Source organism: Rattus norvegicus, chromosome 9 (assembly GCF_021556685.1).
Source record: "Rattus norvegicus strain SHRSP/BbbUtx chromosome 9, alternate assembly SHRSP_T2T, whole genome shotgun sequence".
Classification (NCBI taxonomy): domain Eukaryota; kingdom Metazoa; phylum Chordata; class Mammalia; order Rodentia; family Muridae; genus Rattus; species Rattus norvegicus.
In genome coordinates, this window is record NC_141542.1 from 56,733,413 (window position 1) to 56,751,384 (window position 17,972).

Genomic DNA, 17,972 nt, shown 5'->3' on the forward strand with positions numbered 1-17,972 from the left:
TAAGGATCACAGAATACGTGAGTGGGAGGTATAAAGGTTTCCCATACAGTGCCTGTCCCACATACACACAGATCTCCTTGCTGTGCACGTCCCCGCTAAGTGGAACACCCGTTACAGTTGATGAGACTCCTTGACGTGTCATGATCTCCTCCAGTTTATATTATGGTTCCCTCTTGGTGCCACATGTTCTATGTGTTTGGCAGAGGCGTGTGGCATGCTCCTGCCATGGTGGACCCAGGCACAGTGATGTCACTGCCCTCAACGCTCTCTGTGCAGTGCCCATACGTCCTTTGCTATGAGCCACGGCAAGCCATGGTGGCTTTACTGGTTCTGTAGCTTCTCCTTTTCCAGAGTGTCACATAGTTGAGGGGAGAGGGGAACCTGGCCAGTTTCTTCGACTTGGCGGTGTACCCTCTGAGTTTCTCCTGTGTTGTGCTGAATTGTGAGCGATCTATTTTCCGTGCTCACAGCTGCTTGACAAATAGGATGGCAGCTGTCACATGTCGCTCTACATTTGCATGGCTCACATTCTGTGCTGAGACACCATCACCGCTCTCACAGGATGATGGTTCTTGGGGCAAGGGCCAGGATGTATACATGAGAGAGTAGTATAGCCAGGAACCCCCCACCACACCTCATGGGCAGCATAAGGCTAGATGCTCTTGGCTGGAGGAGAAAGAATTGGAGGAACCTCACCAGGGGCTCTAAGAACAAATCTAGGTAAACAGCGTGCAATGTTCTCCTCGGAGCCTAAAGCTCTACGAAGTTGGAGAGGCAGTGTCTGGCAATGGCGCTAGGCTGTGTAAGGTTTTGTATGTGAGTCAGACCTTGCTTATTATTAATGCTGTCTGTCTTTGTGGCCAACAGTCTAGCAAAACATGTTTCTCGCCCCATTACTCAGCTTTGAAATGTGGCCAGCGTTACCTCCACAAGAGACCTCTTTTGATCTGGTGCGCTCCGGAGACCGCACCCCAGAACACACTCAAGAGAGAAGCCACCTCTGCTGCGTGACAAAGCCTTCGGGAGGTGGGATGTTCTAGTGACCTGTGCCTTGTGTATTTCCAGAGCCTCTCGAAACAAGTCTGAGAAGAAGCGTCGGGACCAGTTCAATGTTCTCATCAAAGAGCTCAGCTCCATGCTCCCAGGCAACACTCGGAAACTGGACAAAACAACTGTGCTGGAGAAGGTCATCGGATTTCTGCAGAAACACAATGGTAAAGGCTGCGCTCCTTGCTGTCTCCATCCCACCCTTCCCTTCCCTTCCCTTCCCTTCCCCAGGTGATGAGTTTATCAGGCAGGCAGTCCCCATGAGCCTGTCATCAGCAAGGACACCCACAAGCCTCATGGGCTCTCCTCCAGAGGCTCTGGACCTGCCCAAAAAGCCCTACATCTAGCAGGCTGGGGAGAAGACAGTCACACCCCAAAATGCTTAATCAGTCTGAGGGGCACCTGGAGAGCCCGCAGCCTGCACAGGTGGCCTGCAGATTGCATGGATGACACCCGCCACAGGTTTGTCTTTGTCATAAATCCCTGGAACCCATCCAGGACCTCCCCGTTTCTGTCTTTCCCCAAATGTGACATCTGTTCTGACTGCACACTTGAAGCTGTGTCCCTCCTTGGGGATCTTAGTCAGTTGGAATCATGCAGTTCATTCATGGTCCTCCTCCCCCGCCACTGGCAGATACTGTCCTGTCACTCAATGATTTTACCCTGTGACACCATTCAGGACCGCCTCCTGTCTCCCTCAGACTATCCTCTCTCCGGTGTTTTTACCCCCTACATGCAGTCGTGCACCTACAATGCCAATCACTTTGAACAATATCCAAGAGCAAAATTGGCAAAAATAAATAATGAAAAAGCCAGAGAACTGTTGAAAGCAGGGGTCCTTTTTTTTTTTTCCACCTTAACTATGACATCAAACAGAATGAAATCAGGAGAGTTCAAATCGCTGAGGGCATAATTATAGCTCTGAGAATCCTCAAAGATGGCTTTTTCTCTGGACATGGTCCTGGACAAGATGGCATCATGGCAGAGGGCTTTACGGGGACCTGAGAAAGGTCCTTAGATTTTACATGTTTTTACGTGTTATTCTCTCCCTATTCCATTGAGGACTTGGTGACGAGCTGTCTTCTATCTTGCAGATGCTATGAGAGAGGGTAAAGAATGTGTTGATTGCTTCTGTTAAGAGCCGGGGAGAGGACCACACGAGCAGAGTTGCACTAGACATCGCCCTGATAATTTAATCGGAGTGCTTCTATTTCCTAAGTAACTTTTTTTTTAAGCCAAGTGAAATAGCAGGTTGGTTTGATTGCCAAGATATTTTGTGCAAATCACTCAAACTAGGTCAGTGCCACAGAAGCAGGACAGCTGTTAAATAGGACAGCTGAGATCAAGTTCATCGGTGTGACATTTATGCTACTCTGTCCACCGAGGAGTTATCTGGCCCAGGAAGGCCTGATCTGCAGCTGCAGCACCGCTTCCTGACACCAGGAGCGCCTCTCTGGCCTCGCCTTTTCCCAACCAGAGGCCCGCCTCCCTCTACATGCAGTCAGAGTATCTGCAGACTCACCGGTTTCTGAGAACCCCTATTTGGAAGAAAGGGTAAAGCTGCACAGTGAGTTTCATGCAGAAATAGGGTGCTCGCACCAAATTATGGCTTAAAGGGATAAAACCAATTCAGCCACTTCACATGTCTCCCAAGTAAGGTGAACCCACAGAAGGAATGGTGAGTTTCTCTCTGCATTCATGCAGGGTTCCCAGAAAGCTACCCTTCCCTTCTGTGTCCCTAGACTTCACAACAGCACCTTACTCAAAGTCTTATTCAGGCGTAGAAGAAGCATGAGAGGTTAATTGACCTGAATCAGACAGCCAGGAAGACACAGACTTCAAACCCAGCAACCTGTCTAGAGTGCTGATCTTAAGTGGCCTTCTACCAGCCTCTCTAAGGTGTAATGCCTGGGGGTGCTCCTGGACAAACATCTGTCATGACTGCACTGTAGCTCTGAGTTAGTGTATCCACTCAGATCATCGCTTCTCAGCTTTGACTGTCCATGAGAAACCACCTAAGGAGCTGGGATTAAACCCACTCCACAGATAGAGCAGAATCTTTGGGAGTGGCTCCCCCAAAGTGTGTGGGAGCCTCCTTATGCCACCTCAAAATCGAGTCCTAATTTGTCAGGGTATGCACTCGTGCATGTGTGCATATGTGTGCAGGCATGCAAGTGTATGTGTATGTGTGTGCATCATATCCAGGCCAGAGAACAATCTCAGGTCTCATTATTCAGAGTCTTTGCAACTCATTTGCAGACAGAGTCCCTCACTGGCCTGGAACCTGTCAAGTAAGCTAGGCATGCTGACCAAACAAGTCCTGAGGATGGATCTAGGCCTGGCTCCCTAGTGCTGGAATCACAAACACACACACTGCCATGCCCAATTGAGAGAGAGAGAGAGAGAGAGAGAGAGAGTGAGAATTCTGAGGGTAAAACTCTGGTGCTTGTGCTTGTAAGGCAACCACTGGGTAGAGTTTCTCTTGCAATGAAATGTCATCATATAAAGCAAGTTGGGCAAGAAAGGTTTTACACTTACATAACATTGTTCATCACGGAAGGAAGGAAGTCTGGACAAGAACTCAAGCAGGGCAGGAACCTGGAGGCAGGAGCTGATGCAGAGGCCATGGAGGCGTGCTGCTTACTGGCTTGCTCCTTGTGGCTTGCTTGCTCCTCATGGCTCACTCAGCCTGCTTTCTAAGAACCCAGGGACAACCACAGTGCCTCTGATCCTTCCCTTATCAGTCACTCAGGGAACCTCAGTTCAGTAAACACCTCCATGTGATCTGACTGGAGGGCATTTTCTTAACTAGTGATTGATAGGTGGTGGCCAGCCCATTGTGGGTGGTGCCATCCCTAGGCTGGTGGTCCTGCATTCTATAAGAAAGAAGGCTGAGTAAGCCATGAGGAGCAAACCAGTAAGCAGCACCCCTCCATGGCCTCCGCCTCCAGGTTCTTGCCCTGCTTGAGTTCCTGTCCTGACTTCCTTCAATGATGAACAGTGATATGGAAGTGTAAGCAGAATTAACCCTTTCCTCCCCGGCTTGCTTTTTAGTGATGGTGTTTCATCACAGCAGTAGTAGCCCTAACTAAGACAGTTAAAATAAATGTTGGACAGTGCAGTTTTGTCTAATAATAACAGCGACATGTTCTTTCAGACTCTTCCCCTGAGGGACACACGTGATAAGGGGAGGAGTCAAGGTCTAGTCTCAAGCATAACTTGGCACTTCACATCCTCTTTCTTCACATGTAACCTCTGAATCCATTCAGACTCATTCAAATAAAGGGTTCACTCTCTTTCTCTGCCCTCTCCATGAGAGAGATTGCCAAAATCATGGGCATAGGGCTTGGAGTGTTGCTTACTGGCAGTGAGTGCCCAGCATGTGTGGGGCTCTGGGTCCAAGGCTTAGCACTGAAAATAAAGGATGCTGGGAAGAAAGCCCTGAAGACTGTCCCAAGTACAATGGGCAGGCTCTATGCTGGAAGGATCAACTTTCTTCGGGAAGTTGTTCAATGGATTTAGTTTTATCCTGAGGTATAAATAGGTATATTCTTAAATTTTTCTTAACATGGGTGGGGGAAATGTTAGTTTAAGATAAGAGGAAAAGAGATGGGCTAGAGAGACGGCTCAGTGGTTAAGAGCACTGACTGCTCTTCCAGAGGTCCTGAGTTCAAATCCCAGCAACCACATGGTGCCTCACACCCATCTGTAATGGGATCTGATGCCCTCCTCTGGTGTGTCTGAAGACAGCTACAGTGAACTCACATACATAAGTAAATTCTTGAAAAGAGATAGAGGATAAATAAGAACATATGCTATCACGTTTACAGTGTCTATGGTAACAGTGAGGTAATTTTAATAATAAAACAAAATTTCTAAGTGCAGAAAGGATATTTAAAGAGTCCCGCACGGGCTCACGATTGTCACACGTGAGCGATACCTTAACATCATGATCGAAAAAGAGAGCAGGTAAACTATAGACTAATAGTGACAACCATCAAAGTTTTAAGAAAAGTAAATTCAGGTCTCAAAGGCAACTCAGGGGGCTCAGGGTGTAGTGGTAGGGTAGTCCAGCACCACCCTAATGCGGCGAGACCTGCACCACACAGAGGCACCATTTTAAGGGATAACGATGAGCATCTAGGTAGCAGTTGTTGCTCAGGAATGATGGAGAGGGTGGGGATTGAACTCCCAGGGAAATGAAAAGGTGGACCTGTTTACTGTAAGCCTAAGGTATGTCTGGAATGTTATCGTTGTTTGGAAGTGCTGGGAATAGAACCCAGGAGGACACACAAAAGCAGGAAGCTCGGGCTGGAGAGATGGCTCAGTGGTTAAGAGCACCGACTGCTCTTCCAAAGGTCCTGAGTTCAAATCCCAGCAACCACATGGTGGCTAACAACCATCTGTAATGAGATCCGATGACCTCTTCTGGTATGTCTGAAGACAGCTACAGTGTACTCATATATAATAAATGAATAAATAAAATATTAAAAAAAAAAGCAGGAAGCTCACACTCTACCGGTGAGCTCCACCTTCAGCCCTTGAAACTATGAGAATCCCAGATTCCACTTTGCTTCAACCCACACTTGAGAAGACACTACCAGGTCAGCCTCTGTCCCTTCCCTTGAGGGTGCGGCTGCCTCGAGGTAGCTTTGCTGCTAGACCTAGGTCACAGCGGTGGCAGGTACCTGTACTCTCCTTGTGGATCGTCTCTTCTCCACAGTCTCCTTAGAGGCTGTGACAGCATCAAAAATGTTGTTCAACCTATCATATCCACAGTCCTTGGAGTTTGGAAATTGAGGAGAACCTGTCCCTTGCTTTCTGTTTTTTGTTTTTTTTTTTAAGATTTATTCATTTTATGTATATGAGTACATTGTCACTGTCTTCAGACACACCAGAAGAGGGCACCAGATCTCATTTACAGATGGTTGTGAGCCACCATGTGGTTGCTGGGAACTGAACTCAGGACCTGTGGAAGAGCAGACAGTGATCTTGACTGCTGAGCTATCTCTCCGGCCCCTCTTGCTTTCTTTAACTAAAGATTTACACAAAATAATTCCAGAATGCCTTGAGTATGAAGCCTCATGCACACTTTTCTTCTGTTTCTGGTTTGTTTTTATTTTAGAAGTCTCAGCACAAACAGAAATCTGTGACATCCAGCAGGACTGGAAGCCTTCATTCCTCAGTAACGAAGAATTCACCCAGCTGATGTTGGAGGTAAAGCACACTTCTTCAAGTTAGCCTAATAAGGCTGGGGGTAGAGCAGGGGACGGATTGTCTGGGAATGTGCAGAGCGCACACAGCGCCCTGGGTTCCAATCCCCAGCCCCACATGAAACCAGGCATGGTGGGCTCACTCCTGTAATCCTGGTACTCCAGAGGCTGAGGCTGAAGAACCAGAAGGTCAAGGCCCTACTCTGCCACACAGCAAGTTTAAGACCAGCCTAAGAGGCACGGGGCCTTGTCTGAAAACAGCAGCAGCAGCAATCAAAAACAAAGAACAAAATGCGGAAACAGCTCAGTCAGTAAAGTGCTTGTGTCCACAGGCATGAAGGCTTGATGTAGTCCCCAGAACCCTCATTTTTAAGAATGCATGCTTGGTGACACACATCCACAAGTCCAGCACTTGAGAAGAGAGACAGGCAGATCTGTGGCTGCCTAGCCTGCCAGCCTCATCTATGTGGTAAGCCCCAGGACAAAAGAGAAACCCTATCTCAAACCAAAAATCAAAGTGAATGGCTTCACACACATGCACGTGTGATCATGCACATGCACATATACTTACGTGCACAAGTGCTCATGCATTCACATGTGCACATGCACACACACACATGAACATCCACTCACACATGAACATGTATGTACTCACATTCATGTACTCATCTGTGAAGACACACACATGCACTTCAGCGGGCATATGCAATCACACACACAGATGTTCACATATTTTCACCCACACATGTACTTAATAGGTTAAAGAGTTTAGTAAGTTAGAAATTAAAACGTAGCTGCGTGTTCCTCTTAGCTCTCGTGCCCAAAGGAAGTGGCTGCTCATGGCCCTGGAAGTAAGTCTCAGAACAGATGCTGGCCTGTGGTTCTCTCTGCCTGCTATCATTTATGCTTTGACTACTGAGCTGGGCTACCTAAGCCAGAGTTCCTGAGCTGGAAGTGGTGGAGTGCTATCTGTTCCCTCAGTGACTGTAGGACAGGTCCCATCTTTGGCCTCCCAACAAAGGGCATAGAAAAATGAACCAGGGGTAAGTGGCAGAAGTAGCCAGAGGGGAGGCAGGGAATAGAAAAGCGTCATGGACAGAAGCCCCTCTTTAGAATACAGAGGTTGCAGTTTTCTCCCTCGTGGACTCACATTTGGAAACAGATCTTTGAAAACTATACTTTAAGCCTGAGCTCACCATACGTGAACGTTATATGGGTGTCAGCCACAGTGACCTGGGCCTCCCACCCTAACCAGGCCCTTTCTGTGCTAAGATGGCCGTGTTCCTTTCCCCGTAGGACTGAGTTGAGGGGGCTGGGGAAGGGGAGGCTGCTAATGAGCTAATACCCTCCATCGGTGCCCTTGGAACGTTTCCATATGGGTGAACGTCCTCAGGACAGGCCAAATCTCTACAAAGCCCTAGCAGGTACGCCAAATCCAGACTTGGGGAGTTTACTGCAGGAGCATGCCTAAGGCCATGAGGACTGACCGCTCCTATGTGACTTGACAGAGAACTGAGACAGAAAAGGCACACAAAGGGAAGCTCGGCAGGACCGTGAACAGCTGGCTCCCAGCTGAGGCTTCAGAGAGTGGCTTCCTAGGATAAGTCTTTCTATAGCTCATCTGTGTACCTACATAAGACTGATGTAAACTTCAATCTCCATAGATTAACTATGCAGAAGACAGAAAGTACTGGAATAAGAAAATGCCAGAATAAAGATGTCTAAATATTATGAAACATAAATGCATTAATGAACATTTGCAGCAGATGAAAGCTACTTAACTCTACATGGGAACTATATTTAAAGAAAATACAGAACTTTCTGCAGAAGCAGTGTATTTTAAGTACGTTAAATTTAAAGCGGCTTATGAAATATAATGTTAATTTGTTGTATCATTGTGCTGCCTTAAGGCATCAATTCGTCTTTTTAACTCCTATGGGGAAGGAGTTAAAAACATATAACCCTCTGGAACCAGCCATGTTTTAAGAGCCTGCTAGCACAACCTTTTTTGCTTTATCCAGCAAGTTTCAAAGCACCTAAAGAATTTCACAGAATAAGATTTCTATGAAGTTTTTAAAATGTTGATAAATTTATGTCTGGAAGAAAGGACTAGCAATCAGAACTATATTTAAAAACCCTATGAAGTTAATCTCCATGGTACTGTCCTTGAAGAGGAGAGGGGGTAAGACAAAACACACAGCTTGGGTCTGGAACCCTCCTTCCATCCAGCCCTGGTCCACATCCACGGAAGGCAGATCTAAGCTGGAAGGCTACCAACTAGGGCTCGGCTCTGGCTCCGCTGAGCTTGTCTCCCAACCTGTTCCCTTCAGTAGACACAGACTGGGGGCTGAGTCAGCAGGTCCTTCTCCTTTCTCCCCTCTGCTGGTCCAAGCCCCACAATGTGGCCCCTCAGATGACTCACGAGTTTTCACAGAGCAACTCATTCCTAGTGTTTGTTCCATCCCTACTGTACATCCGCCTCTTTCAGAGAGCATGCCTGTGATGGTTTGTAATTGTTCCACCCAGGGAGCTGCACTATTGGGAGGTATGGCCTTGCTGGAGGGGTGTGGCCTTGTTGGAGAGGGTGTGGCCTTGCTGGAGGGGGTGTGGCCTTGTTGGAGAGGGTGTGGCCTTGCTGGAGGGGGTGTGGCCTTGTTGGAGAGGGTGTGGCCTTGTTAGAGGGGTGTGGCCCTTGTTGGAGGAAGTGTCTCACTGTGGGCATGGGCTTTAAGACCCTCCTCCAGTAGCTGTCTGGAAGCCAGTCTTCCATTAGCTAGCTGCCTTCAAAACGTGATGTAGAATTCTCAGTTCCTCAGGCACCATGCCTGCCTGGACACTGCCGTGCCTCACCTTGATGATAATAGACTGAATCTTTAAACCTGTAAGCCAGCCCCAATTAAATGTCCTTTATAAGGCTTGCCTTGGTCATGGTGTCTGTTCACAGCAGTAAAACCCTAACTAAGACAATGCCCTTCCAGGATTCATGTCTTTGTAGCCAGAAAAGTCCTTCCATTTCAATGAAGACACAGGCTGGCTAGGAAGCTCTGTGCCCCAGAGAATCACTAGTGACTCTGAGCATGAACCCCCTCTTCTTCCTACCATTGGTCAAAGGGGCACAAAACCGGACTTCAGGACTAACACTGTTGTGAAGAATAAAAGAAGAAAGGTGACCAAGAGGAAGACCGACCAAAGCTCTTGGAGAAATGACTCAGAAAGAAGGAAACTTTCTTTGTTTAAAAAGATATATCTCTTTTATTTTTATGTGTCCACGTGTTTTTGCCTGCATGTATGTCTAGGCATCACATGGGTGACTGGTGCCTATAGGTGTCAGAAAAGGACACTGGATACCTTAGAACTGGAGTGACAGACAGTTGTAAGCCACTGTCTGGGTACTGGGAACCAAACCCAGGTTCTCTGCAGGAACAAGTGCTTGAACCTGGTAAGCTATCTCCCCAGCCCCCGAGAGAGAGAGAGAGAGAGCTCTTGCTGCCCGGAGTTTGAGAAACTCAAGGTCTTTCTGCATACTTTTCAGAAAGCTTCAGAAGTCTTTTCTCTTTTCAGAAGTCTGTCCCAGAGAACACATAGAATGTTCCATCAAAATTAGGAGCGTGTAGGTCAGGGAGGTTTTGTGTCTCTGTAACATGTAGCAAGGGGAAGTCTCTAGGACTTGTGGAAATCCATGGATAATGGTGCATGGTGGTTCTGTCACATCCCACACTGTGGGATTTCCAGAGCTGTGGCAAGTGTTTCTAGCACAGAGATTCAATGTGGGTCTTCTACGCTTTGGAATAGTGCCAGGGAACAAGTGAAGGGCATCTCACATGGATGAGTGTCTTCAGTTTTGTGACACCCACGTGCTTGCCAGACCCAAGAAGGACATGGGCTCGCTGTACAAAAACAAATAAATAGAAAGAAAGAAAGACAGGTTGTTCAACTTCTGCTTCCCCTAGCCTTCCATCTGTTTCCAAAGAGGCCCTGCTGACGTAATGAGGCTGCCCTGCACCTTAGAGACTCACCTACGGGAGCGCTGAGGAGAGTCTGGTAGAGGGTGCGGTTATCAAAGGCTGGAGAGACAAGGGCTTGGGGTGAGGCAAGACTGCTGGATAGGTTCTAATTTAAGATGAGCTGGAAGCAAGAAGTTTGGGGGTACTATAGCACTGTAAGCTGATACAGTACAATGGCGTGCCGTGGGTTACAAAAAATGGATAGAAAGATTTAAAATGTCTTCCCCATAAGGTAATGCTAAAGGTTTTAGAGGCAGATAGCTCTAACCTGACTTAAATATTACACCCCCTACACACAAATCAAATGTCCCATGGTACCCCCACGGACAGGTCCAATGTTATATTTCTATATACCAGTTAAAATAAAACTATTTGAGGACTAGGGCTGTGGGTCAGTGGTAGAGCGCTTGCCTCTCACCTGGGTCACATGACCTAAGCTGTGGAGTTGAGTTCACATTGACAAAATACATTTAAAATTTATAAAGGAAAATAATTTAGAAGGATACTTGGTGGGCAGCCATCTGACTGATTGATCACAGGGACCGCAGTGGAGGAGTTAGGGGAGGACTGAAGGAGCTGAAGGGATCTTATCTGGCATTGGTGGGAGGGGAGGCCCTTGGTCCTGTGGAGGTTCGATGCCCCAGTGTAGGGGAACGCCAGGGCAGTGAGGCAGGAGTGGGTGGGTGGGGGAGCACCCTCATAGAAGCAGGGTTAGGAGGGATGGGATAGGGGATTTGCAGAGGGGAAACCAGGAAAGGGGATAACATTTGAAATGTAAATAAATAAAATATCCAAGTTTTTAAGAAAGGGAAAAAAAAGAATAGTTGGTGGGTTGAAGTCACTCACTCAGCTTCACTTTTTCTTCCCTCATGATTCTGAGCCAGAATATCTCAGTGTCAGCATGCCAGGCATGTAACACTTAACCTTTCTTTGATGCCCTGTGTGCTGTGGGGCATTTTCAGCATCCCCTGCCTCTACTCGCTTTATACTACTATCAGACTCCAGTAGCGACAGCCCCAAAATGTCCACAGACATTGCCGGGGACCCCAAGGTTGAGACTCACGGAGGTAACTTGAAAGGATGCAATTCCCTTAAGAGATGGGCTGTACAAAAATGGACTCAACATGAACCAGAGACCTTTTGAAAGACCTGAAATGCTAGAGGAAAGGTCTGGAGATCGGGGCAGAGGCAAGAGCTCCTGAAACCAGGCCACCAGCATGAGAAACATCCTTAAGCACTTATAAGTGAGAGGACATGAAATTTAAAAGCTTCTGCAGGCCGAAGGAGCTATCCGCAAAGCAAGCACAGAGCCTACAGGATGGGGAAAGTCCTCTATCAGCTGCCCCTCGGGCAGGAGGTTAAAGTCTAGAATACATAAAGAACTTTGGAAATCAAACACCAAAAAAAAAAAAAGAAAAAGAAAAAAAAATCCTGTCAATCAACAAACAGTTTTCAAAAGAAGAAACATAACTGGCCTATAAATCTTTCTTAAGGTCTTCAACATCCTTAGCCATCAAGGAAATGCAAATTAAAAGTTATTTGGGATTCTGCCTCACCCTACTCAGAATCTCAAATTCAAAATCACATCAATAAAACAAATAAGGTGGTGGAGGGTGGGGGTGTAAAGAGGCGGTCACGTGACCCGAATCCTGCATACAAGCCCAGCCTCTTGTGTCCACCTAAGTCCATCTTACTGGCACCACATCCAACCTCAAGGTCCAGCCCCGGCCTGTTATGTCCACGCCAGACACAATCAATAAAAGAAATTGGCATGTCCAGGTCTCATTCCAAAAACAGGAACAGCATGAAAGATGAAGGCAGTAAGTCCCACCTCGGATGCAACCAGTCCCCTACAATTTCCTCTGATGAGTCTCCATGGTGAACGCAGAGCCTCCGGTGGCAGCCTCCTGCGTGAACCCAGAGGACAGAGAGCATAAAAGAGCAATGTTTAACTCCATCAGAGAACCCAAGGAGCGTTAGGCACAAAGCAACAGTTCGGGAAACTTAGAATTTTCTAACCTGAGTGATGCCCGAGGAGACACAAGCATAAGGCTGCGTGGAAAGGTGGAGACACCCCCAGGATCTGAAAACTGAATTCAATAAAGAGAAAGAAACATTGAAGGGAGGTAAAGCTGAAACGAAGACGGAATGGAAAAACCGGGCAACCCAATAAGAAGCTCCTGGGAACGTCTCGCAAGTAGAATGGATCAAAGAGAGGGCAGAATATCTGAACTTGAAGATAAAGGAAACACAGCACCTGAGCAAAGATATGGAAAAAAAGAAGTTAAAACACAGGAAAGACAGGTGCAGGGAATGAAGGACACTGTGGGAAACTAAACCTTTCCATTACAGGCATAGATAAGGGAGAAGTCAATGGCAGGCCAAGTCTTTGACAAAAATCATAGAGGAAAACTTTCTGAAACTTAGGAAAGACATACCCATCCAGATACACACAGAGCACAAAACAAAAAAGGCCAGAAAAGAAAATCCCCACGGCACATCACACTTAAACCAGTAAGTTCAGAGCAAAGAACCCCGAAGGGGTGAGGGTAAACACAGCCACATGCACACTCCGTGTACTGTCCTGGCTTCTGCTGCCCCACACCTAGGCATGTCCAGCTGACTGCGCAGAAAGAACACCCCTTTATGGGAGCAGATTCTCAGGAGCACCTCGGGAGGATCTAGGAAAAGGCATGCAGGATGTTTCCAAACCCTTCGAACCCCTGATCACCCACTCGGAAAAATGAGAGACAGATTTGGAAAAGATGCTGGTTCAAAGACGCGGTCGTTGTGACGGCAGTAGCAAGCTTCCTGTAGGCGTCCATCTGAGCCTGGGTAGTATTCCTTCAATGATTTATGTTCTAGTGAGGTGGGCCTTGTTTCCATTCACTCTGTCTCACCAGGCTCCCCCCGGTAGCCGTTGCCAGTGCGACCCCCTTCTTTGCTGAATGACTTCGGTAGGCGGAGTTTTAGAAATGGGTTGTTGAAAGCATTAGGAGCACCCAGAGTCGAATCTCAGTACATCTAAAATCTGAACCTCAGGAGGCTCGACCCAGTGAAAGAGTACAGTCCACGTCTATCCACTCGCAGCCAAGGCAGGACGCCCACCGGAGGGTATAGGCCCTTTTGCATTCATGCGATTTTTAGACATTTGGAAACTCTTGTGCCCAGGTGAGTTAGTTACAAAGCCCGCCCTCCCACCCAGCCTTGTAGAACTCAGTGAGTGTTCCTTTCGGAGAGGGGTAGGATCAGAAGCAAGTTTCACTATCCTGGTGCCTCAGCCTCCAAGTATTAGGATTACAGCCCAATACCACCACAGCACCCCAATGTAGATGGTTCCTTCTATGGCTAGAAGGAACCGAATGTGTGAGCAAAGAACTGCACAGCCTTCGCTCGTGTGCTACATACGATCCCTCTATCTTCAGTGTGGTAGTGGATGTGGGTGGAGGTCTGCCACATCCAGCCAGGCTCCAGCGATGGACCTGACTGGGCCAGCAAAGGAATGAAGAAAAGGTACACACAGAGACACGTGGACAGAAAACCTGGGATCGCCTGGGCTGGGCTCTCTGATGGAGAAGCCATAGCTCGCCATTTTTTTATACAGTTGAGTGGGGGCGGGGTTAGCTAATCTCGGTAGGAGCAGTCTCTGTAGGGGAGCTGTCTTGGGGCCTTGAACACCCATTGAGGGTGGAGCTGTGGCTACAGCAGACATTTTCTACACACACTGTCACCATCTGCCCATGGATTAGAAGGCAAGGTTTTGCCTTTCTCCGCCAACCGTACACACTCATTCAGGCCCTCATACACTCAGTCATCCCTCCCCTTCCTACAGAGGTCTGCTTTGGCCTGGGAGCACATGTTTCTCTATGTAAGACATCTTTCTCTATATCTCCCAGTCAACATTTACTCCTGAGCTCACAGTGATCTTGGGGCCAGGGCCTATAGAATTGTAGTAGGCTGCTGAGGATGCCTTTGAGTAGTAATGGTGGCACTTCTGATTCATCGTAGTCTCATGCCTGCCATTAAACCTGCTTAAGCAACTTCCACGGCTGCACTTCATTTTATGATACTAACAGGTCAACTTAGTCGCTGAGCCCACAGTGCTTTTGCAAGCGCTTGGGCTGAGCTGAACAAATTGTGTGCAGAGTCATCCCGTGTGTAAGTCAGGAAAGCGCTGTGATGTTATTCATGGAAATGGTCTAAGGATTACAAAACAAAGTCAGTGTCGTAAGGAAAAAAAATGGATCCTCTGCTTTAGTTTCGGGCTCCTTCATAAAAAGCGTCTCTAAGAAGCTCTCAAATGTTGCATTTCCCCCAGGCGTTAGATGGCTTCGTCATTGTTGTGACAACGGACGGCAGCATCATCTATGTGTCCGACAGCATCACGCCTCTCCTCGGACATTTACCGGTGAGTTTCCGCTACAGCCGCCTTATGCATGATTTCCTGGGCAGGCTTACAGAGGTGCTGCACGTATGGGGAGCTATGTGTGAGGAGAAGGTGCATGGAGACTTAAGTGTCCCAAGTTCTGCAGAACCAAACCAGGCCAAACTCCAGGTCCTCAGCAGATGAGGGGCCGGAGAAGGCATGTATCACCCTGAAACAGGCAAGGAGCCGTGACCTCATCGGGGCCAGGGCCGAAGTCGGGATGGGACTCACTCACGTGAGTTTCTTGGTGCTGTTAGCAGAGCTCAGAAGACAGCAGATGTCCCTGGTCAACTGAGAGCTGATTAAGGAAGGGGAAACAGATGGCCATTGCAGAATATGGTTTGGAGCTTGCTTGAGACATGTATGAGATTGCAAGTAGGTTGTAACACTAATCACACTGAACGTTTTACAGCGGTTGGTGTTTTCTGGGAATTGAAACACTGTAGCAAGACACGGTTGGACCAGTGTTGTGAGGGCATTGGGGAATGAGAAGGGACAGGTAGGGAGGAGAGGGCCAGATCTGTGCCCATGGGTGCTCGGGTGTGGGATGGCTGTAAGCCCCTCTGTCCCTTCTACTTCTCTTCAATCCTTCTTTTCTTCTGCCTTTTCCCTCCATCCTCTCTATAACTCTCCATGACTCCTAGCTCAATATGAAGTCACTTGCAGGTCAGCACCAGGCTAGAAAAAGACCCACCCTTCAGGAAAAGGCAAGCCTTTGCCCAGCAACCCATTTCTTGCCCTCCTCTTATTGGCCCGAAATGTCAGATCCACTAGGAGCAATGCTTGTTAGTGATGGATAAATATCCTCTCTTCTCGGTCCCCCTAATCAGTCTAGCAGAACCAGCCACCCCACTCCTAACCCTAGCGATCAGCAGGTTAGCCCTCCAGTTTACATGACAAGGCAGGTAACACCTTGCCCCAGATTAAGCCAAAAGAAGTCCTGGGCCAGCATGATGCTAGAAAAACTATAGTCCTCTCTTCACAGCAGTGCCAGGTCAGGAGGTATACTGGGAAATAATATTAATATAAAAAAAAAAGGAACACCATCTCACGGTAGTGCCAGCACCAGCGGGCCACATGGCAACAGCGTGGTGTTCCCATCTCGGTCAGCCAAACTCGGTAGAGTCTCTGGCCCAGAGCTCTTGAAACATCTCAACCGGATTGGCTAAGTTCTCTTGGCCAGTCGCTGCCACACTAGCTCCACGTATCAACCGAGCATCTCGCCGTTAGCTGTCACAAATCTCTGTAACCGGTAAAATCAAAACTCTAGAGGCTTGTAATTTATCAATCAGATTTATATCAGTAAATTCTCACCACACAAAAGGTCCACACAATGAAGTCAGAGCCAATTGATATTGAGGTAAACCACCCACCTAGAGAAGACAAATTGTCCTGTTATTATCCACCCCTTATAAGAGATCCATACCCATCTGTGGCTTTTTTTTTTTTAAGATTTATTTATTTCATGGCTATGAGTACACCGTAGCTGTCTTCAGCCACACCAGAAGAGGGCATCGGATCTCATTACAGATGGTTGTGAGCCACCATGTGGTTGCTGGAAACTGAACTCAGGACCTCCGGAAGAGCAGTCAGTGCTCTTAACCACTGAGCCATCTCTCCAGCCCCTACCTGTGGCTATTTAAACTCACACAGATCAGGGTCACCCTTCTCTTCCTCTGTCTTCCTCCTCTGTTCTCTCTGCCCTGTCTCTCTTCTCCCCTCCAACCCAGAAGTCCCGCCTACTCCTCGACCACTGATTGGTCCCCTGAAATCTCCTCACTAGGGGAAGGTCTTTGCCACAAGGAGGCAACATGACCTTTCTCCCTGAGCAGCTTCTGTCTGTCTTGTGGTGAAAAGCCCTACTCTGCTGGTGGCTCGGGGTTTCCTCTACATCCCCCTGGCCTATTAGTTCCTTGGAAGGCCATCTCCCAGCCCACTGTTTTTGCAGGTGGTCAGTATCCTTACACAACTATCCCTCTACCTGGGTTCTTCTGCTGTCCCAGCATCTTAGGTCTGAAAGGCACCTTTGACCTTTCCGGGTGGGTACCTGTCCCGTGGCATCATGGGTATCATGGTTCCCTGATGCCAGAGTAGGATAGGCATCTGGGTGTCTCTTCTTGGGACAGCTATTGGAAGAGGCTAATTCTGGTCTCAAAGGATGCGAAGGTGCACCCACACCTTGGTCTCTGTCTCAGTCCGGGATGGTGACAATGCAGAAGTGGTTGTGCTTCCTTCGTCATGGCTTCTTGGGGCTCACCTAAGGACAGCCAAGGAGAAAGGGGGAGATAAGGTGTCTCTTTGGGGAGAGTGGAAAAGAGTGTGCAGCAATGGACGCTGACCAAAACCAAACAAGTGTGACCTGCTTTCAGGCTGGGAAGGAGGGCCAGAGCCCAGAGCTGTTTGGGTAAACTCTCTTCTGACTCTCTTCTGCTTTACGCTCTCATGAGTATCTGATGACCCAGTTGCTATATGTGGCAGAGGGAACTTAGGAAGTAATTTTCCCAGCTCGAAATTTTGGAGCCATTCAGGTCCCCCTTGCAAAATCGTGTTGTGACTGGAAGGGCCAGGGATGGCTTCACCCTTACGTGGTCATGCCAGACCCTTGTGTGCGGTTACTAGGCAGCCATCTGTAGACTAGACTTACACCTTGACACACACAGTGAGGCCCCAATAGGGCTGAGCCCCTGCATGAGCGGTCTTACAGATTTGCAGTTAGCTTTTGTTCTCTGGCTTTCCAGGCATCTTCGTTTATAAGTGGGGCAGACAAAGGCTTTTAAGAGCAGGCATTTTGTTTGTTCCATCAGCATTTAGCTGTTTCTTCTGGAAATCACTCCTCTATTGCTTCCAACTTACACCTGAGGAAAGCCTGGGGACCCAGCCAGTGAGGGCAGAACAGGGGTGGAAACAGGTGCCACCATGTTGGGCCCAAGCTACTCTAGTGTGTTCCTAGTGCCGAAGTTTGGGGTTGCAGCTTGTGAATTCTTTTGGTTAATTTGTCTTTAATTCCCCTACTTCCTGGCACAAGAGCAGGATCTGTCTACAAAGCATCCAGGCCCTGTGGTGGTGACCTTTCTTCGGCATTTCAGTCTGAGAACTTCCACCTGCTCAACTGCCAGGAGTACACGCTTACTGAGCGCCCACTTGCTGTGTGCCAAGTTTCTGGGTATCGATATCTGTAAAGTGTTTGGAACAGTCCCTTGCTGTCCTTACTGATCCTTACAGCAATACCATGAAGGTCAATACCCTTGAGTACAGAAGAGAAACAGCAGGGCAGAGAGGTCA

The 17,972-nt window shown here is 48.0% G+C and overlaps 1 protein-coding gene across 13 annotated transcripts in view; it reads left to right on the forward strand.

Annotated features, from left to right (window-relative positions):
• Npas2 (neuronal PAS domain protein 2) overlaps positions 1-17,972 on the forward strand; it is a 179,019-nt gene that overhangs the window by 100,931 nt on the left and 60,116 nt on the right. For all 13 annotated transcript variants that reach the window (XM_087566097.1, XM_087566099.1, XM_087566092.1 and 10 more), the window contains 3 exon segments: positions 1,066-1,214; positions 6,173-6,264; positions 14,583-14,672. In XM_087566097.1, the coding sequence (XP_087422223.1) occupies positions 1,066-1,214; positions 6,173-6,264; positions 14,583-14,672 (331 nt within the window).